Source organism: Puma concolor, chromosome A3 (assembly GCF_028749965.1).
Source record: "Puma concolor isolate L17-30 chromosome A3, mPumCon1.1.hap2, whole genome shotgun sequence".
NCBI lineage: Eukaryota > Metazoa > Chordata > Mammalia > Carnivora > Felidae > Puma > Puma concolor.
The window spans coordinates 124,449,784-124,475,733 of NC_141669.1; the positions used below are offsets into that span (position 1 = coordinate 124,449,784).

Consider the following 25,950-nt stretch of genomic DNA (forward strand, 5'->3'; position numbering starts at 1 on the left):
AAGAGAGAGAGAAGGCACCTGGGTGATTCAGTCAGTTAAGCGTTTGACTTTGGCTCAGGTCATGATCTCACAGTTTGTGAGTTCAAGTCCCACATCAGGCTCTCTGCTGTCAGCACAGAGCCCTCTTCGGAGCCTCTGTCCCCCTCTCTTTCTCCTCCTCCCCTGCTCTCTCTCTGTCTCTGTCTCTATCAAAAATAATGAATGAAAAAAAATTTTTTAAACAGGTAGTTATGGAATAGTATAATAACTGTTGTGGTTGAGATATGTAGGTACAAAGGACTGTCACGGAACAAGTGCTGCCTCATAAAGCCAAGGAAGGCTGCACAGGGTAGGTGGGATGATGTTACTTCCCTCTGTGCGTCTATACATCCATACATCCCTGCATCCGTACATCCAGTCGTCCACATATCCGTGCATGCACACATACATCCTCCTAGTCATTCACTTAACAAACAATTGGTGATTATCTTTCTGTGTAAAACCCTGTGCTAGTGCCGGAGCTGTGGGTGAGAAGAAGATAAGAGGATGGGACACAGTGGGGACAGCATCTATGAGGCAGAGGGATGAGGATGTGCAAAGGCACAGAAGCACACAGGGACGTGGAAATGCATGGTAAGCTAGTCACTGACAGCTTTGTGTGCTGCAGAAAGGTGTTTGGACTTTTGGTTGTAAATCAGAAGCCATTGTGGATGTAAAGCAAAGAAAGAAATGATTTTTATTTTAGAGCTATTCTGGCAATAGACTGAATCTGAGGCGGAGAGATCAGTCCAGGGGCTCTTGAACCAGGCTCAAAGTGAGACCAACAGTGAGCATAGAGAGAGGTGGGGATAGGTTCGAGAGACAGGTAGAAGTTGGAGTCAGCAGAACTCAGCGACTGAAGGAGGCTGGGCGTGAAAAAAGAGACATAAAGGATCCCTCTCGTGTTCCTGGCTTATGTGACTGAATGGATACTCGTGCCATCGACCAGGATGGACTAGACTGAGAAGACCACAGCTTTGGCAGAGAAGTTATGAATTTGGTTTTGGACAGCTTGAGCTAGCTGAAGAAACTGCTAGTCAAGAGCATCTAGTCTAAGGAAGCAGGAATAAGCAAAGGAGCATTTCTGGAAGTCAAAAGAGGATGAGTACCACAGCTGGCCTATGCGGTACCTTGACACACATTGTAAACAGGTGCCCTTTCTGAGCAGACCCAATTAGAAAAAGGCAACCTTTTTTCACAGTAGACTTAGCCACATGGCTCGGCAAGGAGCCTAGGCTGGATTTCAGCCCATTCACCCTCTTGGCTGGGCACCTGTGTACAGTGTGCATACTGTACAACTGTACGCAGAAGCGTTGGGACTCATCTGGTCTTGAGGGTGTAGCTAACAGCTCAGCCTGTTGTTCACCATGGGAAAAGGATGCAGGAAACCAGAGGAGGCTGGGGCTTGGTCAGGGAGGAGATGTCTAGTCATTACTGAAGGGTTTAGTAGTCAGATCTCTCTCCACTGGATTCCATTTCTCATCTCTTTTCTCATCTGTGAAAAGGATTACCATGAGTCCTACCTATCTCCTTGAGACATTGTGTGAAGATTAAAGGGGACCACATATGTGAGGTCTCTGAGGCATCCCTGTACCCCCAGTTTCTGGCACCAGCCTTGGCACACAGGAAGCCCCACTCAATGGTGAAGCCTTCACTCAGTGGTGAAGGAATGGTTAAGGGAAATGGAAATGGTGGTGATGGTAAACTGTAAAGTCTATATACCTGTTATGCATTGTGACTAGTGAGAGAATGCAGATAATAAAGGGTTAGGGAGGCAAGTGGCATGGTTGGGGGTTGGAAGGGTAAGACACAGAAGATGGGGAGGCCAGAGGTCTCTACTGTGGCCTGGGCAGCAGAGGGGGGGTGTCTTAGAGCTTGGCCACATTGGAGTGTGGCTGAGGGGAGAAGAACTTAGAGTTAGGAGCCCAGGAGGGGCAGAGCTTCCTGAGGTGAGAAGTCCAACAAGTGGCTCATGTACGGTTTAGGAAGAGTGAGAAGTGAGAACGTCTGGGGAGAAAGGCTCAGGGGTTGTGAAGGGCTGGTGATAATAGTGGTGATTTGGAAAAAGTGAAGAGGTATTATGCAGGATAACGTAGAATGGCAGTGGCAAGACGCGGGGAAACGATGCCAGGGCTGGCGTCCCAAAGCCTACTCTCTCCTCCCTTGGCATGCTCTGTAAGTCTGGATAAAGGCCAATTGGGAGAACTGAGGATTTCTTGAGGGAACACAAGTGATGTGTTCAAGGGACAATCCAGGTTTCACTCAGGACAGAGGGTAGTGGGAAGAGATGTACTCTGGGTTGGTGTGTAGGTGTAGATCTCTGAGACAGTCTGATGGCTTGGTTGATCAGTTGATGAAGAAAAGACTTGCTTTGGCCCAGCTGGGTCAGATGGTGGGGATCTCAAGGCTCAGTACAGTGGCCAGGGAACTTAGGCAGCTCCTAGGGAGATGCTTCTAGCCACTGCGGTTCCAGCTAAAGAAGAAAAGCTTCTTCCTGAGTAACAAATCACTCCACATCTGAATGATCCAGGGCAGTAGCCAAGAGAGCCAGAGCACGGCAGAGCTAGAATCCAGATCAGACAGACTTCATGGAACCCTAGGAAGACCAGTAACACAAGACCAGCACTTTGCATTTCAAGAAGATCTTTTACTCACAGCATTTCATTTACTTCTGCAAATGACTCCCTGTGGTAGATGAAGTTGTCTGCGTATCTTAGATGACAAAATTGAGTCAGTGAAGTTTCTAGAAGAAGCTGGAGCTATTTACCCAAGGGATATGAATTGATTTTTGCAGGTTTTTGCCTCTTTCATTATCTGTAGCCTTCAGCTAAAGGCAGCTCAGGCTGACCTTGTGAGCCTACCTTACATATTGCCACCTATTCTAGTCTTTAAAGGATGTTTCTCTCTGTTCTGTAGGCCTGGTCTCCATCTTACACTAACCTGAAGGTCCCATAGGGAAATTTCTCTCCCTCTCCCCAGGAGGGATCTCCTCTGGATATTCCTAACCACAGTGTGTGTGTGTGTGTGTGTGTGTGTGTGTGTGTGTGTGTGTGTGCGCGCGCGCGCGCGTGCACGCACACAGGTGCGTACACACATGGCATGTGTATGTCAAGGAGGGCCATGGAATCAGTCTGTACTCTGTGGGCATACTAAGCACACATATAACATACTTGTGTATCTGTGTGTACCTGTGTGTGTTTAGAGGAAGAAGATTCGAAAAAAGAGAGTTTCTCATTTCTGTGTGACCTTGCTCCTCCGTTTCTTCCTCCTTCCATGGTTTCTGTCTCATTTCTCTTTTTCCTCTTCTATCCCTGTGAGCTTAGGTGGCACTGTGATGAATTCCTCTGGCTCAGGACTTGTCACTGGGCTTTGTCAGAAAACTGAGTCCCTCTGTGGGACCTCAATTTAATTGCTAAATAATACAAAGTACTTTTGCTAACGGTGGTCTGGGGATGAGGGTGGGGCAGACAGAATCTGGTGCAGCCCCGCCTGAGACTGAGTCTCCCCTGAAGTCTGAACCCCTGCTGTCTGGTGCTGGCATGGCTGGGAGGGCCCAGAGGGCAGCATGTGATCATAGACAAAGGTTTGTTTTGGAGGTAAGGTAGAGATGAGTCAGGGGAAACTCAGGAGAAGAATCTATCGGGAGCAGTCCAGAGGTTAAGTCTGTCTGTCTCCTGTCCACAGCATCAGGGGAGAAGAAGGAAGGCTGGTCGTGGGAGCCCTACCTGGAGGAGCAGAAGGCTGTCACCGCCCCTGTCAGCCTCTTCCAGGACGTGAGTCAGGCAATTTCTACCTAGGAAGAGCTTGCATACCCAGTCCAGGAACTCACCACCAACCTCAGACCTTCTGGTGTTCTGTGTGTCTGATATCCCTCAAAAGACTGGTAGAATGGAAGGGGGAGAGGCTGGTTAGGGTCCCAGAGTAGAGAAGGGCTCACTCTTGAGAGGCGCCCAGGATAGGAGGAAGTAGAGAGGTGGGACCCTGGCTCACCCATCACTGGACCTGTGGACTTTTGAATCCTGGTACCTTCTGCTCAGTTCTTGTATGCGGATCTCTCTATGACTTGGGTAAGAGCAAGCCCTTAAATCTAGCCCTGACTTAGCCCACATTTTTGAGAGGACCTGGGAGCTAGTGTGTCCTGCTGTGGATCCCTGTACTAAAGATTCCCAAATAAGCTAACACTTTGGTAATACCAGGCGGGTGGGGTCTAAAGGCAGCTCCTTCACCCCAAGCCCACTAGGCAAGGCTAAGGCTGGATGGAGGCTGGGTCCTCTCCAATCTGTGCGTTGACAGTACCAGGCGGTCACTCATAATAAGAATGGCTTCAGACTGGGCATGAAGTTGGAAGGCATCGACCCTCAACACCCGTCCATGTACTTCATCCTCACAGTGGCTGAGGTGAGCTGAGACTTGCTCCCATTTTCTGGTGATGTCTCTCTGGGTAGCCTGATGGGGACTGCTAGGGACATGGAGGTCCTGACTCAGATGACGGAGACACTGCCCTGCCCTCAGAAAGCACCCAGTCTTTAGGGGGTTATGGTGGAACCCACCGAAAGCTAAAATAGGAACAAAACCTAAATATTGGGCGTGGAGACGTTACTGAATGGTGCATCCTGCAGTGCTGGGGGAGCCTGAGGAGGAGGGATCCCGAGGGCAGAGGTGTTGGCATGAGTCCAACCATGATCTCGTCCTCTGGGAGCTCACACTTGTGTGGGAATCAGCCAGATAAACACATCAGCAGCTTACCACACGGGGCAGCAGATGTGAGCAGGGCAGCCCCAAGGGGGCAAGAGGAGCTTCATAGAGGAAAGGCCTCCTGCCAAGCATTGAGGGATAAATTGTGAGTGAGTAGGTGTTCCAGGCAGAAGAAGCAAAAGTCATGGGCATAGAACAGGGAGCCAAGTTCAAGGAGCTGCCATCAGCTTAGTGAGGTCACAGCAGTGTGAGGGGGGAGCAGTGAGAGACGGTAGCAGAAGGAAGGGTCATCAGGGGCCCTCTGAACAGGCCTGAGCCTCGGTAGGTGCCCTTGCTGTTCTGTCCAGGACTCAAAAGGGCAGGAGGATGTCCTAGACTCTGCCTGTCTCACATGCAGACTCGGCTCATGAGTACATGATCTGTCCTCAATGCAGGATGGGAGAGTGTGGGGCAAGGTTCAGGATGGGGGAAGAGTGGTGGGCTGGGGACCTTGCTAGCGTTCGAGACCCTTGAGACCACCAGGCTGTGCCAGGAGAGGTGAGGGAGAGGGAGTGGGAGTCTGCTGGCATCAGAGTCCCTGTGATTCCCCCTCATGGGGCTAGGTGTGTGGCTACCGCCTACGTCTACACTTCGATGGGTATTCCGAGTGCCATGACTTCTGGATCAATGCCAACTCCCCTGACATTCACCCCGCTGGCTGGTTTGAGAAGACTGGGCACAAACTGCAGCCCCCCAAAGGTAAGGCCTAGCCAGGTTGGTCACAGTGAGGCAGTGAGCCCTCAGACCCATTGGTTCTTCCCTGTGGGACCTTCTCCCCTGTTCCCCGTTCCACCACTAGCCTCTTTTAATCTCATCCTGCTGTGACTAGGCCCCAGGGCTTCTGCTTTGCCCTTGCCCTTGGAGTGACGACCCAGGTCATGTCCCACCTCAGCAGGGTCTCCCTGGGCAGGTTCCTGAGGGTTGGGAGGTCCTTGGGCTTTCCTGATTCTGCTGCTTCAGCGCGGGATGTCCTCGTGATGGCCCAGCCTCTGTCTGCACGGCACTCTGTTCTTCCCCGCCTGAGGGGCCTAGGTTACAAGGAGGAGGAGTTCAGCTGGAGCCAGTACCTGCGCAGCACAAGAGCTCAGGCCGCCCCCAAGCACCTGTTTGTGAACCAGAGCCACGTGAGTGGCCCCGAGCAAGTGAGAGCGTATTCCCACCCTCTGGGACAGAATCCCAGCAGAAGAGAGCTCATCTACCAGTGCTCTCAGCTCACACCAAATGGGAGGGGCGCTCTGGGCAGGCCGAGGGCCAGAGGGAGACCTGGTTATGGGGTCTGCCCAGTTTCCCCTCCTCCCTACCGCAGAAACCCTGTCCTCCGGGCACCCACCATCTCAGCCTGGGCACTGGGATGCCACTGTCCTTATTTCTTGCATCGCTTTGCTCTGCAGACCTGGGGGTAAGGTCCAAGCCTCTGTTCTGGGAGCTTGCTTTTTCCTTCCTTTTGACCAACACCACGACTATCCCATTTAGTCCCAACGTTCACTCCTTGTCTTTTTCTCTGTTCAAGGCAGCTGGCAACTGTATCCAGCAGTCGAAGTAGCTCCTAATCTCCAGCCAGAAGTCCGCAAGATTTAGGGAACCCGCATTAAAATTGTTACCAGGTCAAGAGTGCAGGGTCCCCAGGGGTCAGGGCGTCCACCATGCCATTCAGGCAGTTACTCTCCCGCCCGGGTCTGGCCCCACAGACCATACCTACAGGTTCCCAGGTGACTGGTGGGGTTCTACCTGCTATTATGAAAGGGAATGCAGACTTTTAAGTCAAACTGTTTAAATCCCGGTCCCACCATTGACTAGCACTGTGTTCCTGCACAAATTATGTAATCTATAAAATGGAGATGATAATACTTACCTCCACAGGGTTGTTGCAAAGGTCAAGGGAGGTGATGACTTTTGAAGCTTACGCCCAATGGATGCTCTTCCTCCCCTCTCCCTGCCTCACGATAGCTTCTCCCTCCCAGCACCCACTAGTGACCCAGCCACCTCAATGCAAGCTAGGCCAGGCTGGTCTGTGTAGGAGAGGCTTAGACTCAACCAGACAGACTCTCTGGGTGAATGCGTGGCTTTCTGCCTGTCTCTCATCTTCCACCACAGTGAGGCTTCCTTCCTTGGAGGCCACAAGTTCCCAAGTGGCTCGGGGTTGGGGTTATGATTCTGCCCTGGAAGGACCCTCTTTCTCAGCCTGTTTCTCCCGTGCCCCCTACCCTACCCCACCCCAGGCATAACTCCTGGAAAACCTACTCCTTCCTTTGCCAGTGGGTTCTGGGTTAGTGCTAGCCAGCCTGTTATGGCAGCCTCTCTTCTTGCCCACAGAGTCCCCCACCCCTGGGCTTCCAGGTGGGCATGAAGCTGGAAGCTGTTGACCGCATGAACCCTTCCCTTGTCTGTGTGGCCAGTGTGACCGACGTGGTGGACAGCCGCTTCTTGGTGCACTTTGACAACTGGGATGATACTTACGACTACTGGTAGTGGGAGGGCCCAGACTTGGCTGGGGTCGGTGGAGGGGGGCGGGGGGTGGTGGTGGTGAGGGGATGGTGGGGGCAGGAGGCAATACTTTCAGACCTCAGGCACCATGTAACCCCAACCTGGTCCTGACATTGATATTTGCTCTGGGGCATCACGGACTGTCCTGTGGCTTTGATCTATATCATAAGAAATACAATGCAAAATTAAATGTTTCATCCTAAAAATACCAAGGTTAGGATGAGCAAACCTGTGATTCATGATTTTCCCTTATACGTTATGGTAGTCTTAGAGTTTGTAGTTAATGCTACAGTTTTCTGACTTCATCAGCCGTCTGTGTAGCTCTCACTAAGCAGTAGAATGAGGTTGGGTGCTGGAGCTGTGCTGTCATAGGCCTCAAAGTGTCACTTGGGACAGTGAAGTATTCTTGGTTTCAGGTGTGATCCCAGCAGCCCCTACATCCACCCAGTGGGCTGGTGCCAGAAGCAAGGAAAGCCCCTCACCCCTCCACAAGGTGACCCTGCAGCCTGAGCAAATGCCCCTTTCCAGGCCTGACCCCACAGCCCTCCTCCTGATCCCTTACCTCAGTAGCTGGGTCTTTAGGGTCTGGGTGAGGGGACAGATGTATCCTGGAGCCTCATCGTCTTTGCTTGGGAGTTGAGAAACCTTTGATTTAAGGAGAGACCTGTCAACCCCTGACCTGTTGAGGTTTAAAGGAAGAAAGTTAGACGACCCCCCTCAGCAAGGGAGCAGGAATCCAGAGCAGAGAAAGTGTGTCCTTTCCTTTCAGAGTATTACTCTGATGCACACACAGGAGAGGTTCAGACGGGGCTGGGCTTGAGCTGGAGCAGCAGGACCAAGAAGGGGGAAGGGGGGGCCAGCGTTCCCAGACAGCCCTGTGAACTGCTTGGTGATATGCTTGGTTCCGGCTAGCACCCTTCTGCCTCAGGAGCCCCTGCCAGCAGCTGGCTCTGGTGGTGTTGGGGGGATTGTACCCTGTCTGTTCTCCGGGTCCTGTTTGGGGAGAGAGAACTTCCCTAGTGTGCCACAGTGCCTAGACATTGCTCTCATCCTCTCCTCTAGACTACCCAGACCCTGACAGCTTCTGTTGGGAGAAATATCTGGAAGAAACCGGGGCCTCTGCTGTGCCTACCTGGGCCTTCAAGGTGGTGAGTCAGCTTTCTCTGCCCCCAGAGCTGACCTCTGGGAAGGCATGGAGCACTTGGCCAGCCACATGGAATGGAGGCCAAGTGGAGTGCTCCCCCTTTGGCAGGCCACAATTTCTAAGTCACAGCAGTTGGGCTCCTTTCTTGGGGCCTCAGCTCTACTGAGCTAGGCCTTGGCCTGAAGGCTGCTGTCCCCCTGCAGCGACCCCCACACAGCTTCCTGGTCAACATGAAGCTGGAGGCCGTGGACCGCAGGAACCCAGCCCTGATTCGTGTGGCCAGCGTGGAGGATGTGGAGGACCATCGGATAAAGGTGGCTCCGGGCCCCTCAGGCCAGGGGAGTGGACAGGCTTTTTGGGCAGGAATTCTGTGGACTGGTTAGAGGTCAAGGGCGTGGCATGAGTCAGACATAAGGGAGGCCACAGGTTGTGGGAAGGGAGCTCTACATTCGAGGTCGAAGATCTGGGGTCAAACTTTAGCCTCATCCAGAGTAAGCTTGGGCAAGTCATTTCCCCTCTCTGAGCCTATAAAGTGGGCCTAATGATCCTTTTCCTGTGTGTGGATTGATGGGAGATGCCAGTAACTTAATGAGTAAAGCCCTTGGAAAAAGTGGTGGTGGAGGTGGATTCTGGTGAGGTTGGTGCCTTGGTTCTTCCAATCCAGGATCTTGCTTCTGACAGGCCCCAAGGACGTGGAGAGCCTCCTGGAGCCTGGAGGTCCTCCTGGCTGAGCTGGGCTCCATGAGGAATACCTGACCTCCAAGGGCCTTTCCTCCCCAGCTCCACTTTGATGGCTGGAGTCACGCCTATGACTTCTGGATTGACGCCGACCATCCTGACATCCACCCTGCGGGCTGGTGCTCCAAGACAGGGCATCCTCTGCAGCCTCCTCTCCGTGTGTACCTTTCGGACCTTCTGACCCTTCTCCTACTGATGTCCACCTCAACCCCACAAGCTCTGACAGTCCCCTTCCTGCAGCTTGCCCAGGGGATTCTGACTGTGCACACGTGAACCCTAGTGCCTACAGTGAGCTCTGGAATCCCGCATTTCCCCTGCCTCAGTGGTCTCTGCCACAATGAGCCATTGTTGGGTTTAGGGTACTGAGATGTGCAGGGCGAGCTCGCTTGGGAGCATGTACCTAGGAAGGAGTTATGCACCCAGGGAGTTCTCTCAGCATCCACCAGAGCCACACAGAGCAGACGTTATGTTTGCTGAGGAAACCAGGTTTCTTTAAATAAAATCCTGATCTCTGCAGGTAGGGTTGGAGGTCAGGTCACTGCACCACTCAGTTCCAAGAGACGTCGGGTATTGATCCTTCTCAGTTATTCTCCAAATCTGAGTAGGGCCTAAAGAAAGTTACTAACGCCTTGAGAATGAAACAGGGAAACAGAATAACATGAACCTATCTGATGCAGCTTCTCAGGTACAGCTGTGCCTACACCAGCTCTGAGTTGATCTTCTCCCAGAGGGTTTTCCTTCTCTCAGGGGCAGAGATCATGGCCTGAGGTTTGAAGAGAGTGTATGAGAGCCAAGCCCTCATTCTCCAAAGAGGGGCAGATACCCAGTAGCAGGAAATGATGTCACAGTCTAGGTTAGGGCCCCTGTAGCTGAGGAACTTGCTCCTACTTCTAACCTTCCCCCTAGAAACTGTTCCTTCCCTGCCCTCCATCCCCTCATCTCACACCACCACCCCCGCCAAGGACGTTGTCCTGACTCTTTTCTTCCTGCTGCCCCAGGACCCAGAGAACCCAGCTCTGCCTCCCCTGGGGGCTGTCCCCCTCTCAGCTATCGGAGCCTGCCACACACCAGGACCTCCAAGTACAACTTTCACCACCGGTGAGTGAAGGGCCCCTGCTGAGACCCCCAGGCCTTGTTCAGAGAGGGGCTCTTTGAACCTGCTGTGCGCAGCCAATTGGGATTCACCAGGACACTCGCCCAGTGGGGCCAGAGTTGGGAAGGGCTCAGTGGGAACAAGCATATTCAACCCAGCTTATGCCACCTTCTTCTTCGCTTCCCCAGGAAGTGCCCCACTCCTGGTTGTGATGGTTCTGGTCACGTCACAGGCAAGTTCACAGCTCACCATTGCCTCTCAGGCTGCCCACTGGCCGAGAGGAACCAGAATCGGCTGAAGGCGGAGCTGTCCGACACGGAGGCCTCGGCCCGTAAGAGGAACCTCTCAGGCTTCTCCCTAAGGAAGAAGCCTCGCCATCATGGCCGGTGCGGAGGGCAAGGGTGCAGGGCCTCGTGTCCTCTTGGGCCAGGCCAGGCACTGATTCCCTGCCACGGACCCGGTCCCTCTCTCTCCAGGATTGGACGCCCTCCAAAGTATCGGAAGATCCCGCAAGAAGATTTCCCAAGTAAGTCCTGGGTCATCTATTCCCATGCCCTCCACAAGGTGTTCACAGTGAGTGCTTAGTAATTGGTGGGATGAGTCACTAGGGGGACCTAGAGGGGGCAACTGGAAGGGAGGCCTCCTCTTCCTCTCAGGCACTTGCAGAGCATAGAGCAGCGGCAAGAACACGGGTGACCATGGGTTCCAGTCCCGCTTCTCCCATGGCCTTGCTGTGGGTCTGCAGAAGGGACTCTGAGCCTCTTTGGGCCTCTGGTTCTCCACTGTGCAGCAGGAGGATGCCCCCCAGCCCCGTTCCCCTTGATTCTAGGCCTCCTGGGAGGGAGGCCATGGCGTTCACTTTCTAGCTGTGTGACCTTAAGCAAATCGCTTCATATCTCTGAGTCTCAGTCTCATTTGAAGACATGAGTAATACTTTCAAGTGTCAAGTACCTGAAATAATAGTAGTTACCAGTACTGTTTACTGAGCCCCTACTACGGGCCACGCACTGTTGCAGGTGCCATACGTATACTGTCACTGACCCTCTCAGGCATCCTGTAATGTGGACGGCATTCTCTTCTTCTGAGAGAAGAGGAACAGGAGGAGGCTCAGAGGCTGAAGCCACTTGCCCAAGGTCATTCGGCTCATAAGGGGCAGAGCTGGCATTCAAACTCAGAGCTGACTCCTGCTCTGTGCTGCTGGCGTAACAGGCAAGAAGCACCTAACCCAGATGTCCGTCCACCTCTCGGTCTCCTTCGCCTTAGCTTGGGTGCCACAACCAAGTGTCACAGACTCGGTAGCTTACACAACAGAAATTTATTTTCTCAACTTACAGAGGCTAAAGGTCCAAGATCAGGTATCTGCTAGTTTCTCCTGAGACCTTGCTCCTTGGCTTGCAGGTGGCCGCTCTCTTGCTGAGTGTGTCCTCACGTGGTCTGCCCTGTATGCGTGTGTCCTCCCAGTGTCTCTCTACATGTGTTCAAGGACCCCCGATTGGAGAAGAGCCCACCCTAACAGCCTTGTTTTAACTTAATCACCTGTTTAAAGACCCATCTCCAAATACAGTTGGCCCTTGAACAACAGCGACTTGAACTGCACACAGTCCTGTAAAAGTAGTTTTTCATGATTTTCTGAATAATGTTTTCTTTTCTCTAGCTACCTTCGTTGTAAGAATACAGTATATAATACATATGACATACAAAATATATGTTAATTGACCGTTTATGTCATTGGTAAGGCTTCTAGTCAGCTGTAGGCTATTAGTAGTAAAGTTTTGGGGGAGTCAAAGTTGCACATGGATTTTTGACTGCGTGCGGTGTTGGTGCCCCTAACCCCCACATTATTCAGGGTTAACTGCACAGCCCCATTCAGAGGTACTGGGGGTTGGGCTTCAACATATGCATTTGGGGGAATACGGTTAAGCCCATAACATGCTCCAAAGGGAGGGACAAGGTGACTGAGCCTTCCGTTGGGTGACAAATTCATCTTACATCTTCAGGACAGGGCCTGGGGTGCCTGGTGGTTCAGTCACTTAAGCGTCCAACTTCGACTCAGGTCATGATCTTGCAGTTCGTGGGTTCAAGCCCCATGTCAGGCTCTGTGCTGACAGCCTGGAGCCTGCTTCAGATTCTGTGTCTCCCTCTCTCTCTGCCCCTCCCCCGCTCACACTCTGTCTCTCAAAAATAAACAAACATTAAAAAACTTTTTTTGTTTTAATTCAGCACAGAGCCTGATACACGGCAGGAGCTCTAGGGATCATGCCTTATTTGAGTTGAATGCACACCGTGTTAAGGCTAGAAGAGACCATGAGAGATAGCCTGGCTCATTGCAGTTTCTGGGCAGGACTTAAGGTGTTCCGGTTCTTCAGGAACAGTCTCTGCAACCCAGATGATCTGTAGCATGGTGGTTAAGAGCACAGCCCTGGACTTGGGCAGCCATTTATGGGCTGTGAGACCTTGGGGAGGGACCCCCTGTCTGAGCCTCAGCTTGCTTATCTGTGCAATGCTGAAAATATGCCCACCTCAAAAGCTGGTAGGAGGCTTCTCATTTAGAGAAGGTCAGGTAAAGGGCTTAGCACAATTATGTACTGGTATTATTAGCCTTGTCTATTGGCTCACCTCTTCTTGCTGCCATTCCATGCTGTCTCCTCCTGGTGGAAACAGACGGCACTTCCTGCAGCTTAAGGCTTGAGTGAGAAGGGGCTTGGCCAGCCTTCAGGCCCTCGGAGTTAGGACTTCTGAGGATGGGACTGCAGTGGGCACCTCTTCTACCCACCCAGGGGACATCTGGCCAGCTTCCCCTCCAGGGTCTGGCTCTGGCCACCAGAGGGCATGTGCCTGTGCGTTCATTCCAAAAGTATCCCGAGAACTTGGGAAGCTAAATCTTTCCAGAGACTGAGGCTGTGGCCCAGAGAGGGCAAGGAAGGGCTTACCTCATCATCATCATCATCATCATCATCATGCTATAGAATGAATGTTTGTGTCCGCCCAACAAAGTCATATGTTGAAACCTAATCCCCAATGTGATGATATTTGGAGGTGGGGCCTAGGAAATGATCAGGCCAAGAGGGTGGAGCCCTCAGAAATGCGGCTAGTGCCCTTATAAAAGAGACCCCAGAGCCTTCCCTTGTTCCTTCCACCATATGGCAACACAGTGAAAAGTCGGCCATCTGTTAACCAGGGTTGGGCCTTCACCGTATAGTGTATCTGCTGGTGCCTTGATCTTGGACTAACCAGCCTCCAGAACTGTGAGGAGTAAATTTCTGCTGTTTATAAGCCAAAAAAAACAGAAGAACCTGCCCCTAGAAGGCTTGCAGTTAGATAAGACACCCTGACTGCCTGTGAAAGTTCCCATCCTGGGCTCCAGGGAAGAAGGATTAGGAGCAAAGCTCCCTACAGCCTCTCAGCCTTGTCCCTCACCTGGTTCCTGGAGAACCAGAAAGAGGACTTGAAACAGGAGGCCAAGGCTGTGGCCGGGCAGATGAAGTGTTTGTGGTGGTAACTGTCAGGAGAGATCCCGGCTGTGCTGCAGGCAAGTGCTGAGAGCAGGTGGAGCCAGGGGAGCAGCAGGTCCTTCACGGTGCGGAAGGCTGGGCTGTTTGTGGAGTGTGGCCCAGAGCTTGGGTCTGATAAGCAGACATGGCAGCAGGCAGGCAGGCAGGCCGAGCTACAGAGCAGCCCGTGGGGCTGGTGACAGGATCCCAGAGGCTCCAAGAGTGACTGGAGGTGCAGAGGAGTCAGGGTGAAAGGCTGAAGCTAAGGGCCAAAGGGGCGGGGAAAGCCGGTCTGTGATGAGCTGGGGGAGGGCCCCTGGGGAGGCGGCAATGGCAAGCTGCAGCCGTGTGTCTAGAACTAAAAGCTCAGTGAACAGGAGGGAGGCAGCTCTCTTGGACTGTGGGCAGAGAGAGGCAGGGCAAGCCCCATGGGACAGTGGCCACATGGCCCAAGGCCAGTCGAGGCTGGTAAGGTAGGCGGGGGCCAGGTGTGTCCGAGCCTCCAAGAGTAGACGAAGTCCAGGCAGGTGAGCTCCAGGCCTGGTCAAGGAGGAGGCCAAACAGCGTCAGTCATGAGATCATACAGCAGCTGAGGCAGGAGGCCAAGAGCCAGGACTACAGGAGCAGGTCAGAAAGCAGGGTGACAGGCAGGGTGGAGTTGGTGAGCAGGTCAGGGATCACCTTCTAGGTGCCGGAACAGGCTGGGGAGTGGGTGGGGGGAAGAATGGAGCTGGAGGCAGTGGCAGATGCTTGCGGCTGGGTTCTCAGACAGAAGCACCCTGACTCCGCCAGAGTCAGGCAGGAAAAGAGGGCAAACAGAACAGGCTTCTGCTGTCAGGGCTGAGCTTCTCGGATGTTGGAGGCCATCCTGCTACAAGGTATCTAGAGAACAGTCAGGGGTGCTACAGCACCTCCTTGCCGGGGCCCCGGAGAGAGAGGGCTGGGCGGGTCCTAACAGCCGACTCCTGAGAGTCTGTAACGCGAGGCGCTCGCTTCACCAGGAGGAATGGGCAGTGGCTGAGGAGTCAGATCTCCCTGTTGGCTGTGCAAGACTCTCAGGAGGCCCTGGTCCTCCCTAGGGGCATGGGTAGGAGTGGGCCTCAGGGACCAGCTTAGTCCTCAGCGCCAGCCTGCCAGCCTCTGCCTCTGCCTTCAGCACTAGCTCCCGACGCCATGCACCAGTCCCTCTTCACGTCAGCCCTGTCGGCCCGCCCTGACCGCTCGCTGTCGGTGTGCTGGGAGCAGCACTGCAAGCTCCTGCCGGGAGTGGCAGGCATCTCGGCCTCAGCAGTTGCCAAGTGGACCATTGACGAGGTGAGAGCGAGGACCCCTCCCCACTCCTCTTCCCCACTTGGTGCTGTCACCACACCACACCCTGGAAGGAGGGTTCAGGAAAGGCCCTTGTCAGGCAGAGCAGGCACTGCACCTGACACTACCTCCCGCTCATCCCTCCCGTCCACAGCCCCTCCTGGTGCCTGGCAGGGGCCGAGACGTGGGCCAGCAGGCCTACCCCGGTGGGTGGGGAGAGGGACGTGCTGCTGGTTCACGTGGAGTCCAGCAGGAGAGACGGCTTCCCCTGGGCCTCTCCTTGCTCACCCAGCACCAGAGACACAAGGATCCTCTTGGGCTGACAAGAAGAAGCAACACTGTCGAAGCCCAGAGAGCACCAAGTCCACCTGGGCCCGCCTCTCCCCTCCCCCCTCCCCCCCAGCCCCTTGGCAACACGTCTTCTTTGGTTTCCAAGGTCTTCAGCTTCGTTCAGACCCTGACTGGCTGTGAGGACCAGGCACGACTCTTCAAAGATGAGGTGAGGTGAGGTACAAGTGCAGAGCGGGGACAGAAGGGTCACTCAGTGAGACGGCAGGGAGCAGGTGGCCTCACCAGCACTGCCCCCTCTGCTAGGGAGGGCCCTCTGTTGTCCGGCCTGTGGGAGACTGGTCACAGTGGCCCATGCCTCTAGGAAAAATCGGGTATAGGCCGTGGCCCAGCTTGTGAACCCGCTGTGTTCAGAGCGTCCTCAGGAAGGAAAATGCCTCCTGGAGACAGGGCTCCATTCACTCCTCTCTGCTCTCTGCCCAGCTTGTTTTCCAAACCTAGGCTTCACCAGGGACAGTAAGTTAAAGTGTGTCTTGAATGGCACAGGTATTGCCTTTTACTTCAAGGATCCTAACACATACTTAAAACCGAGACCCAAAAGCTTACCAAGGATAAGAAGCCATGAGTTGTACATAAAAGAACCCTAGCTTTGCAGACAGTGTAGATGCGAATCCCAGTTCTGCTGGTTTGGGCTCTTTATTGTCTCTGAGTCCGCATCTTCTTATCTATAAGATGGAAGTAGAGCAGGTATAACGACAATCTTGCAGGGCCATTGTGAGCGTTGGAAATGGTGAACGGATCGTTGTACCAGACTGTCTAGTATAACTATATCACCACCATGCTGTAGAATAGTATATAAATCCTATCACTATACAAGAGTGCCTGATACAGTGGGGGCTCAATGGTGGTTCTGACTTTTAATAGTTGTCCTTAAATAAAGATCTTTACTGTGACTCTCCTAGTTTACACAATTTGAAACTAGAAGGGACTTTGGAGTTTGTTTAGATCTTCTTTCCAAAGAACACATGCATCCCCCTTCACCCAGCAGCATGTAGTCTCGGCCCCTCCAGGTCAGGTGCCCAGAAGAAAGAAGTCTGCTCCTCTTCCCCTAGAAGCTTCTCTTTATCCAGACCCAACACAGTCAACCGTTTCTTCATAGTGTCCTTGTGTGGTGGAGCCCCCAGACTCCTCCCCATGTGGGGTGTGGCCTCATAGGCTGGTGATCTTACTGTCACATATGTGTCCACAGCTGTACCCTGGTTTCAGATGCCTTGTGACCAGCACAGAACACACTGGCTGTGTTCTGCCCCCTCCTAGATGTTTTTTGATTTTATGTGTAAAAGGATTTTATAGAGCAGTTTTAGGTTCACAGCAAAATTGAGAGAAACGTACAGAGATTTTCCATATACCCCCATCCCTGACATGTGCACAGCCTCCCCAGTTATCACCTCCACTCAGAGTGGTGCACTTGTTATAACTGACAAACTGATACCTACATTGTTTTTTAATGGAGATAAAAATGTACATGGAACGAAAATGCATGCATCTTAAAAGTACAATTCCACAAGTGTTGTGAAATGTGTACACCTGGAACCCAGTACTTCAGTCAAGATATAAAACATTTCCATCATACCAGAACGTTCTTTCATGACCCCTTTGTCAGTCTCCGCCCTCATGGGCAACCACTGTTGTAATCTTTAGCACCATAGGTTAGTGTTACCTGTTCTTGAACTTCTTATAAATGGGTCCAGCTTCTATTCTTTGGTGTCTGTCTCTTTTCACTCAGTGTAATGTTTTCGAGGTCCATCCGTGTTATTGTGTATACTGGTGGTTTGTTCATTTTTATTGCTGAGTAGTGCTCCATTTTATGAGTAGCCCACAGTTCTCCTGTTAATGGATATTTGGGTGGTTTTCTTTTCCCCTAGATATGAACTATATATATATATATATATATACATATGTATGTGTATATATATATATATATTTTAGTAACATTTAAGTTTGCATGAGCTTTGTTACAGCCATATCAGACCAGTTTGGAGGTCATGAAAGTCCCCAGGTGCCTTTTATATCAATTATCCATTGTAGTCTAACCACATCTTCCACTTTGTTACTTGTACCACTGGGTTTTTTTTTTTTTTTAATTAACCTAATGTAAAACTTTACATTTATCCCTATTAAATGTTATTTTGTTGGTTTCATAGTCTCATTGTTTTAAATCTTGATTCTGTCATCTCTGATATTAATGAGCCTTTCCAGTCTCATACAACTTGTCGTTTGATAACTAAGCCTTCTGTGTTTTAAGTCACACCTTCACCACACGTGTTTAATGAAGTAGAACCATGTGGTACCCTGCAGAGGTCTTCCTTTGGTGACAAGAGTCTTAAGTGCTCTCTGAGTGCATGTGTTCAGCTAGCCACAGAACCACACAAGAATTTGGTCCTCATCTCTCTCCCCAGGGCATCTACCTCATCTCTCAGTTCAGCATGGTCTGTGATACAAAAGCAATGGCCAAAGGGGGCAAAGGGTGGACTGCCAGCAACAAATGGAGTCTCAGTGGGGAGCAGGACCTTTGTTAGGGCTGAGGATGATCTTTTCCAGGACCTGGTCCACGGCATCAGCTTCCCCAAGGAGGCGCATACTCCAGGGAGTGGCCTTTGTCTGGCTGGACTGATGCATTCAGACACACGGGTCAAGAATCTCTCCAGCCGGGACACAGACCAGTCATGAGAGGGATATTTCATGAGTGAGAAGTTAGAGAGCAAAGCAGACAGATGGTCTTATGGGTAGTCAGCCTGTCCAGTCTGGCAGTTGGCACTGACGGCCCTAAGGAAAGTCTGCCCAGATTCAGATTAAATCACCTCCCTTCCTCTCTGCCTTCCTAACCCCCCTCTTAAGAATAATAGCTCATAGGTAATACTGTGTACCTCATAACTGCATCACCCAGACACGCTCACAGTGTCTGCCTGTTTACTGTCAGCAGCACTAACACTCACCAGTGGGTTTATGGGGGGACCGCAAGCAGCCAGTGTTTTGAGGCCACTGTCAGTGACGACTGAGAAGATATTATGCAAACACACATTGAAATCAGACCAGTCAACAGAAAGAAAGAGAAAGTGTATGTGTGTGAACATGGGGAAACCAGTGGATATCTCTCTTTCCTTCTCTGTCCCCATTGCTGTCTTCCTTTTTTCCTTTCTCCTTCCCTTCTCCTTTCTCCTTTTCCTTCCTCTTCCCGTCTCTGTCCTCCGTCCCTCCTCCCATATATCCTTTACTCCCTATTCTCTTTCTCCCTTCCCCACTCCCCATGGATACCCCACCTCTCCTTCACGCCTTGCCTTCCCCGCGGCCCTCTCCACCTTCTCCCCACTTTCCTTCCACCTCCCTCCCCCAACCCCTCAGATGATTGACGGCGAGGCCTTCCTTTTGCTGACACAGGCGGACATTGTGAAGATCATGAGCGTCAAGCTGGGCCCAGCCTTGAAGATCTATAACGCCATTCTCATGTTCAAAAACGCCGATGACACCTTAAAGTGAGTGGCTCAGGGCTGGGCTCTCCTCCAGCCTGAGCTGGGCCTCCCTCTGCAGCTGATGCTTCCTTCCTGACTTGAGTTCCTCATATCCCGCCCCCCCTCTCTACTCCCAACACCCTCTACATCTTACCAGGGGTCCTCCTTCTCTCCGGGGCTGCTTCCTACAAGGTACGTGGGAGCAGAGGAGCCCTGGGGAATTTGGAGTCCTGGCTCCCGCGTCCTGGGGCTCATCTGCCACCAGGCACACCAGTGAAAGTGTGACCGGGCTGGAGGAGCGTTACCAATGGAGCAGATTGGAGGTGCCCTGCCTATGGCAGCCCCACACCTCCAGCTGACTTGTTTTATCACCAAAGGGTCTTTTTCTTAGCCGTTAAGGACAATCTGGTAGAATGGGAGGCCTCCCGTCAGAGGCTCATTTCTCTTTGGCATCTCTCCATGCTTTTCTTTCCTTGGCTCCTACCCAGAAGTGACCCTGCCACACACATCTTTACTCACTCTGCTGTCTGGTTTTCCGGGGCAGGGCCCATGCCATCACCCACCCAGACCACTGGCTCTTCCCTCTTGGATGGGTGAGCCTCAGAAGCATGTTTTCATAGGCCCACTGGGAGTTTCTGGCTGCCTTTCTCCCTTTTACCCACAAGTGGGGGATTCCAAGCCAAGATGCCTTTGTAAGCATGCCCAGTTCTGGATCGGCTAGCATTTTAGTGGCCCACGCCAAGTCCTGTTTCTAGCAGAATAGGTGATTAGAGCCTGTTTTACCTCTGCAGAAAAGGTCAAGGCTCCATGGATGTTCCCCATATACCCTTCCTCTATCAGGTGTGGGGAAGAGGCAGCTCAAGGGTATGTCAGACAAGCTCGGGTCTTTGGCCAGAGGGAAAGCTCCAGCAGGCATGATGGTCCCCAAAGCTGGGCATAGCGTCCTTCCCTGCAGCCATGCATCTCAGCCAAGACATTGCCCATGGGGTGAGGGCCCCACACCTGCCAAGCCTCAGGCTGTGGGAATATGCCACTATGTCTAGCACACATACCTCATGACATCACATTCGACCTGTCCCTTAAATGTCTTGCTTTTGCGGAGTCTTACAAAGCCCACTTGCACTTGGGCCTTGGGAAGGCGAATTCCTCTAGCTTTGAATTCTCTGTGGCCCCTACCTTTCGTACCACCCTCCGTCTGTCCTGCACTGCCAGCCAGGTGCCTGCTGGGGCTCTGGGACTTAGACCTTTCTGTCCAAGTGGGGGCCTAGCCTCCACTGAGCCACTGCCAGGCCAGCCGGGGTGGGGCAGAGGCAGAGGGCCCGGCGGGAGCTGTCCCTACACAGAGGTGAGGAGCAACCAAACCACGCTTCTGTGACCCCAGGTGCTGCGATCGGCCCGTGGGGTGCAGAGCCAGGCCGCTTCCCTCAGTCACATGGTGTGTGTGCACCTAGGGCACCCTTGGGAGTGTTTGACAGGTGCAGCTATGAGGCTCGATGCTGGGAAAATGTCAAGGGCTATTATTGTTAAAATATGAAGCTTTATCTTCCCCACAGAAGTGGGACACTCAAAGCTCTGTTGATTTCCTGCCACAGTCCAGTAGGAGACCCTCTCTTACATGGGGTCACACAGCTTTGCCAGCACAGCCATTCAGCCACCCAGCTGAACTCCCACCTGGCTTCGGACGTTCCTTCCCTTCGGCCCTGAGAGGCAGCTCTGAGCACAGGCTTCCCGAGAGGAAAGTGGGCAGTCTCTGCCTCTGGCTGACACTCGGGTTTACGGAGGTTGCATTGCCCCCTTGGCCAAAAGTAAGGAGGAGCGAGTCTGAGCCTCTCTGACTTGGTTGCTTGGGTGGTGGCAAAACTCACCAGCTCCTTGGCTTTGCTCCTCTTTGAAACTCACTGGCTTTGTGGTGTGAAGAGGAGGCAGCAAGTGCTCATAGCTGTGCTGCGGGACCTCACCTGTCCTAGCGAGTAGGGCTGGGACAGCTTTGCCATGTGGATCTACCAACCACACTTCTAGTGCTTGCCCACGGGAAGGGCAAGGTGGACTTAGGGCCTTGAGAAAAGGACCCCCAGGCTCTGAACTTTGAGACCTCGGCACTTTCTGCACCAACGTCAGACTCTTTGGGGAAAAAAAAAAAATAAAAAAATAAAAAGAAGGAAAGAAATCTGCCCTACTGCCCCTTCACCCCTGTCCTGTCCCCAGACAAGATCATCGCACCTTGACCTGGGTGCCCAGTGAAGGGAGAGGGTTGGTGCCAGTGCCCATGCTATGTGCCTCTGCCCTGCTCTCCAGCAGCAGACACCGCTTACACTTTGGCCCCAGCAGCCGCGACCAGCCCTTGCCCAGCCCTGGCTTAGGGCGCTGAGGACCTTTCTGTTTAATTTCTGAAGCAGAGAGAATGATCCCAGAGTTTGAAAATGAAGCCTGTTTGCACTTTCATTCACATGCACTTTGGTGGAATTGTTTTTGTACTTACCGTGTGTGTGTGTGTGTGTGTGTGTGTGCGTGTGCGTGTGCGTGCATGTGTGTTCTTTAAGAGAATCCTCTGGTTTAAGATAAAATGACTCTTGACTCTTGAGAGAGAAGAAGTTAAAACTGTGGTGTTTTGTCAGTGTATTGAAACAACATAAATAAACTTGGAACATCTGGATGATATATAGTCAGAGTCTGTTTGTATTTTCATGGTAAAACATCCAGAAAACATGAAATGTATATCAATAGTGCCATCACTGAAGAGAATAAAGTATTCTTTTTGTTGTTAGGAGTCCTTATTCTATTTTAAAGATAGGAAACAAAGGATAAAGATAAATGGATATACTTGTCTACACTGAGAAATGTAAACAATGGGAGCCCCCAAAGAATAGTGTGGAAAGGGCCTGATCCTTGACAGTTTAAAAATGGTCAAGGGCAGAAAATTCAATGAAGCCTCCAGTTTTTAAAATAACATCATACTTTCAGGTGGGGAAATTTCAAGCTGAATGGTTAGACTCTGTTAAGTTTCCCAGAGACTGAGCAGGTGGGCAAGTGGCAGAAATGCCCTGTTTGATCACATCAACCCCTTTCTTGTCACTATCCTTAATTTCTTTGCCCTGCTGCTCTTCTAGACTACTTAGCTAGAGTACCAACCATGGAACTGTCCAAAGCCCATCTTCTCCACACCTTTCCCAAGAGCTTATCTGACTAAGGGGATTGGTGCCATGGTTGACTGATGGTCTCTGGCTTCTGTGTGGACCCTCAAGGCTGCCCAGGAAACAGTTGGTTTTTTGTGGGGGTTATCTTTGATTTACCTGTTAATACTCTTCAAACATCTTGCCCCATTACCTTCCCTGTTGTCTCAATACATGTGTTCATCATCTATATCACAGAGAAAATGAAAGTCATCAGGAGGAATACCTCCACCCTCCTGCCACTTCATCTGCCAATCTCCTCCCATCCATTTCCATTCTTACTTCTTTCCTCCCTATTATAGTAGAAGAGTTGATCCTTCCACTTGTAGAAGCTAGTCCTCTACCAGCCATGGCTGCTGTAAAAGGAAAAGAAACATTAAGAGACAAGAAAGGACTTTTGGAAATTTAAAATTGGTTGCAGAGAGAATTCGACACATGGGTTGAAAGATAAAGTTGATGTTGCCCAGGAAGTGGAATAAGAAGACAAGGAAATGAAAAACGGGAAATAATATTAAAGGACTAGCTGGAGGTCCAATATACAACTTATAGGAATGCCAATAAAAGAGAACAAAGAAATTATATTAAAAAAAAAAACTTTTACTAAAAGGAAATTTCACAGAGTTGCAAGACTATAGTTACCAAGTTGAAAGGTTATACTGAATGCCTGAAACAGTGGGTGAAAAGGAATGACACTAAGCTACATTACTGTGAAATATCAGAATAATGACAACAAAGGCTTTAAAAGCTTCCAGAGGGAATAAAACAGGTCTCATCCAAAGGAACATGAATCAATAGCATTGACCTCTCAACAACAATGCTGGAAGCAAGAGAGTGTAGCAATGTTTCCACAATTCCAACGGAAAGTTACTTCCACCCTAGAATTCTGTACCCACCTGAGCTGTCAATCAAATGTGAAGGCAGAAAGAGCATTTTCAAACATACGTTTCAAACTTTTATCTCCTGTGAACCTTTCCTCAGAAAGCCACTGGAGGATGTGCTCCATTAAAATGAGAGAGTAAATCAAAAAAGAGGAAGATCCCCAAAATGCAAAGGCATTTCAGGGCATCTGGGTAGCCCTGTCCGTTAGGCATCCGACTCCTGATTTCAGCTCACACTTTGTGAGATCAAGCCCTGAGTCAGGCTCTGAGTTGACAGCATGGAGCCTGCTTGGGATTCTCTCTCCCTTTCTGTCTGCCCCTCCCCCACTCGTGTGCGCACGCACTCTCTCTCTCTCTCTCTCTCTCTCTCTCTCTCTTTCTCTTTCAAATAAACATTTTTTTAAATGCAAGGATAGTTCAAAATAAAGTCAGTCTATGTATACACCACATTACTAGAGTGAAGGGGGGAGGAAACACAATCATCTCCATTGATGCAGAAAAGGTATTTGCCAAAATCCAACACTGTTTCACAAGAAAAACAGAAAGCTAGGAATAGAGGGGGAAGTTTCTCAACATGATAAAAGACATCTACAAAAAACCCCACAGCTAATATCCTCCTCAATGGTAAGAGACTTTCTCCCTAAGATTGGAACCAGACATGGAAGCCCACTTTTCACCACTGCTTTTCATACTGGAAGTTCTAGACAGAGCAATTAGATAAGAGAAATAAATAAAAGGCACCCAAATTGGGATGGAATAAGTAAAACTATTCATGGATGACATGATCTTATATAAAAAAAATCCACAAGAGATCTGCCATAGCTGCTAATTTAAGCAAAATCACAGGGTATAAGATTAACACATGCCAAAATCACTTGTGTTTCTATACCCCTGCAACAAACAATACAAAAAGGAAAACAGGAAAGAAACTCTACTTACAACAGCATCTAAATAAATGAAATACCTAGGAACAAATTTAAAGAAGGAGGTGAAAGGTTTATATACTAAAAGCTACAAAACCATTGCTGAAAGAAATTTAAAAAGACCTACATTCATGGAAAGACATCTGTGTTCATGGGTAGGAAGACTTAATACTGCTAACATGTGAACACTACCCAAAGTAACCTATAGACTCAAAACCTATTGAAATGCCAATGGCCTTTTTTCAGGAATAGAAAAGCTGATCTTCACATCCATATGGAATAGCAAGAGGATCTCAAAAGCCAAAACAATCTTGAAAACGGACAAAGTTGGAGGACACAGATCTTCTGATTCAAAACTTGCTGCCAATATAATCAAAACTGTGATATTGGCATAAGGATAGACGTAAAGACCAATTGAATAGAATTGAAAGTTCAAAAACTAACCCATACATCTATGGCTAGTTGATTTTTTATTAGAATTCCATTCAGTGGGGGAAGAACAGTCTCTTCATCAACTGGTACTGAGACAACTGGATCTCCACTTGTGAAAAAATGCAGTTAGATGCCTACCTTATACCACATAAAAAAATGAACCCCAGGGGCGCCTGGGTGGCGCAGTCGGTTAAGCGTCCGACTTCAGCCAGGTCACGATCTCGCGGTCCGTGAGTTCGAGCTCCGCGTCGGGCTCTGGGCTGATGGCTCAGAGCCTGGAGCCTGTTTCCGATTCTGTGTCTCCCTCTCTCTCTGCCCCTCCCCCGTTCATGCTCTGTCTCTCTCTGTCCCAAAAATAAATAAAAAAACGTTGAAAAAAAAATTAAAAAAAAAAAAATGAACCCCAAATGGGTCAATGACCTAAATATAAGAGCTAAAACTGTAGAGGTAAAATAAAACATGGAGGCAAATCTTTATGACTTTGGAACTGAAGGTGAATTCTGGATATGACACCAAATGCACAAGCAACAAAAGAGAATACAGACAAGTTGAAGTTCATCAAAATGAAAGACTTTGGTGCATCAAAGGACTTCATCAAGAAAGTGAAAAGACAACCTATAGAATGGCAGGAAATACTTGTAAATTGTCTATCTGACAAGAGTTCAATATCCAGAATGTACAGAGAACTCCTAAAGCCAAACAACAAAACGACAAATAACCCAAATAAAAAACGGGCAGAAGGCTTGCCTAGACATCTCTCCAAAGACTACCATAATGGCCAATAAACACATGATAAGATGCTCCACATCATTTGTCATTAGAGAAATGCCAATCAAAGCCACACAAGCTGCCACTTCACACCCACCAGGATGGCTGTCAGCATAAAAATGGAAAAGAATCATTGTTGGCAGGGTGGAGAAGCTGCTGGCTGGAATGTAAAATGGTGCAGCCACTGTGGGAAACAGGTTGGCTGCTTGAGGAGGAGTTTGGTCCCTCAAAAAGCCAGACATAGAATTACCACATTACTCAGAAATTCCAGGTATGCACCTGAAAGATCTGAAAAGAGAACTTGTGTGCCACTGTTCACTGCAGCATTATTCACAATAGCCAAGAGGTGGAAAGGACCCAAGTGTCCACCGGTAGATTGATGGGTAGACAAAATGTGGTCTATCCATACTACAGAGTATTACTCAACCATAAAGAAGGATTAAACCCAGGGGCACCTGGGTGGCTCAGTCGGTTAAGCGTCTTGACTCTTAATCTTGGCTCAGGTCATGATCTCATGGTTCATGAGATCAAGCCCCATATTGGACTTCGTGCTGGCAGCGTGCTTGGGACTCTCTCTCCCATCCTCTCTGCCCTCCCCCACTTCTCAAATAAATAAATAAACATTTTTTAAAAAGGATTAAACAACATGGATGAACCTTGAAAACATGATGCTAAGTGGAATAAGCCAGGCACAAAAGGACAAATACTGCATGATTCCACTTAACAAGAAATATCTAGCATAGGCACGTTCATGGAGACAGAAAGTAGACTGGAGGTTACCAGGGACTGGGGCAAAGGGGGGTGGACAGTTATTGCTTACTGGCCATAGAGTTTCTCTCTGAGGTGATGGAAAAGTCTTGTAAATAGATAACGATGATGGTTGTACCACAGTGTGAATGTACCTAATGTCACTGAGCTGTCCACTTAAAGATGGTTGAGGTGGCAAATTTTGTTGTATAGATTTACCCACAA

The 25,950-nt window shown here is 50.3% G+C and overlaps 1 protein-coding gene across 17 annotated transcripts in view; it reads left to right on the plus strand.

Moving 5' to 3' along the window:
• L3MBTL1 (L3MBTL histone methyl-lysine binding protein 1) overlaps positions 1-25,950 on the plus strand; it is a 43,792-nt gene that overhangs the window by 16,556 nt on the left and 1,286 nt on the right. For 3 of the 17 annotated variants that reach the window (XM_086702242.1, XM_086702241.1, XM_086702243.1), the window contains 16 exons: positions 3,703-3,791; positions 4,312-4,416; positions 5,316-5,451; positions 5,785-5,894; positions 7,066-7,217; positions 7,653-7,729; positions 8,299-8,384; positions 8,584-8,694; positions 9,161-9,275; positions 10,117-10,216; positions 10,400-10,597; positions 10,688-10,737; positions 14,859-15,016; positions 15,447-15,509; positions 18,701-18,831; positions 20,361-21,465. In XM_086702242.1, the coding sequence (XP_086558368.1) occupies positions 3,703-3,791; positions 4,312-4,416; positions 5,316-5,451; positions 5,785-5,894; positions 7,066-7,217; positions 7,653-7,729; positions 8,299-8,384; positions 8,584-8,694; positions 9,161-9,275; positions 10,117-10,216; positions 10,400-10,597; positions 10,688-10,737; positions 14,859-15,016; positions 15,447-15,509; positions 18,701-18,831; positions 20,361-20,511 (1,832 nt within the window). In that variant the 3' untranslated portion in view covers positions 20,512-21,465. Of the gene's footprint in view, positions 1-3,702; positions 3,792-4,311; positions 4,417-5,315; positions 5,452-5,784; positions 5,895-7,065; positions 7,218-7,652; positions 7,730-8,298; positions 8,385-8,583; positions 8,695-9,160; positions 9,276-10,116; positions 10,217-10,399; positions 10,738-11,609; positions 11,935-14,858; positions 15,017-15,446; positions 15,510-18,700; positions 21,466-25,950 lie in introns of those variants that run through there. The other 14 variants (XM_086702247.1, XM_086702246.1, XM_086702250.1 and 11 more) reach the window with 14 other exon arrangements.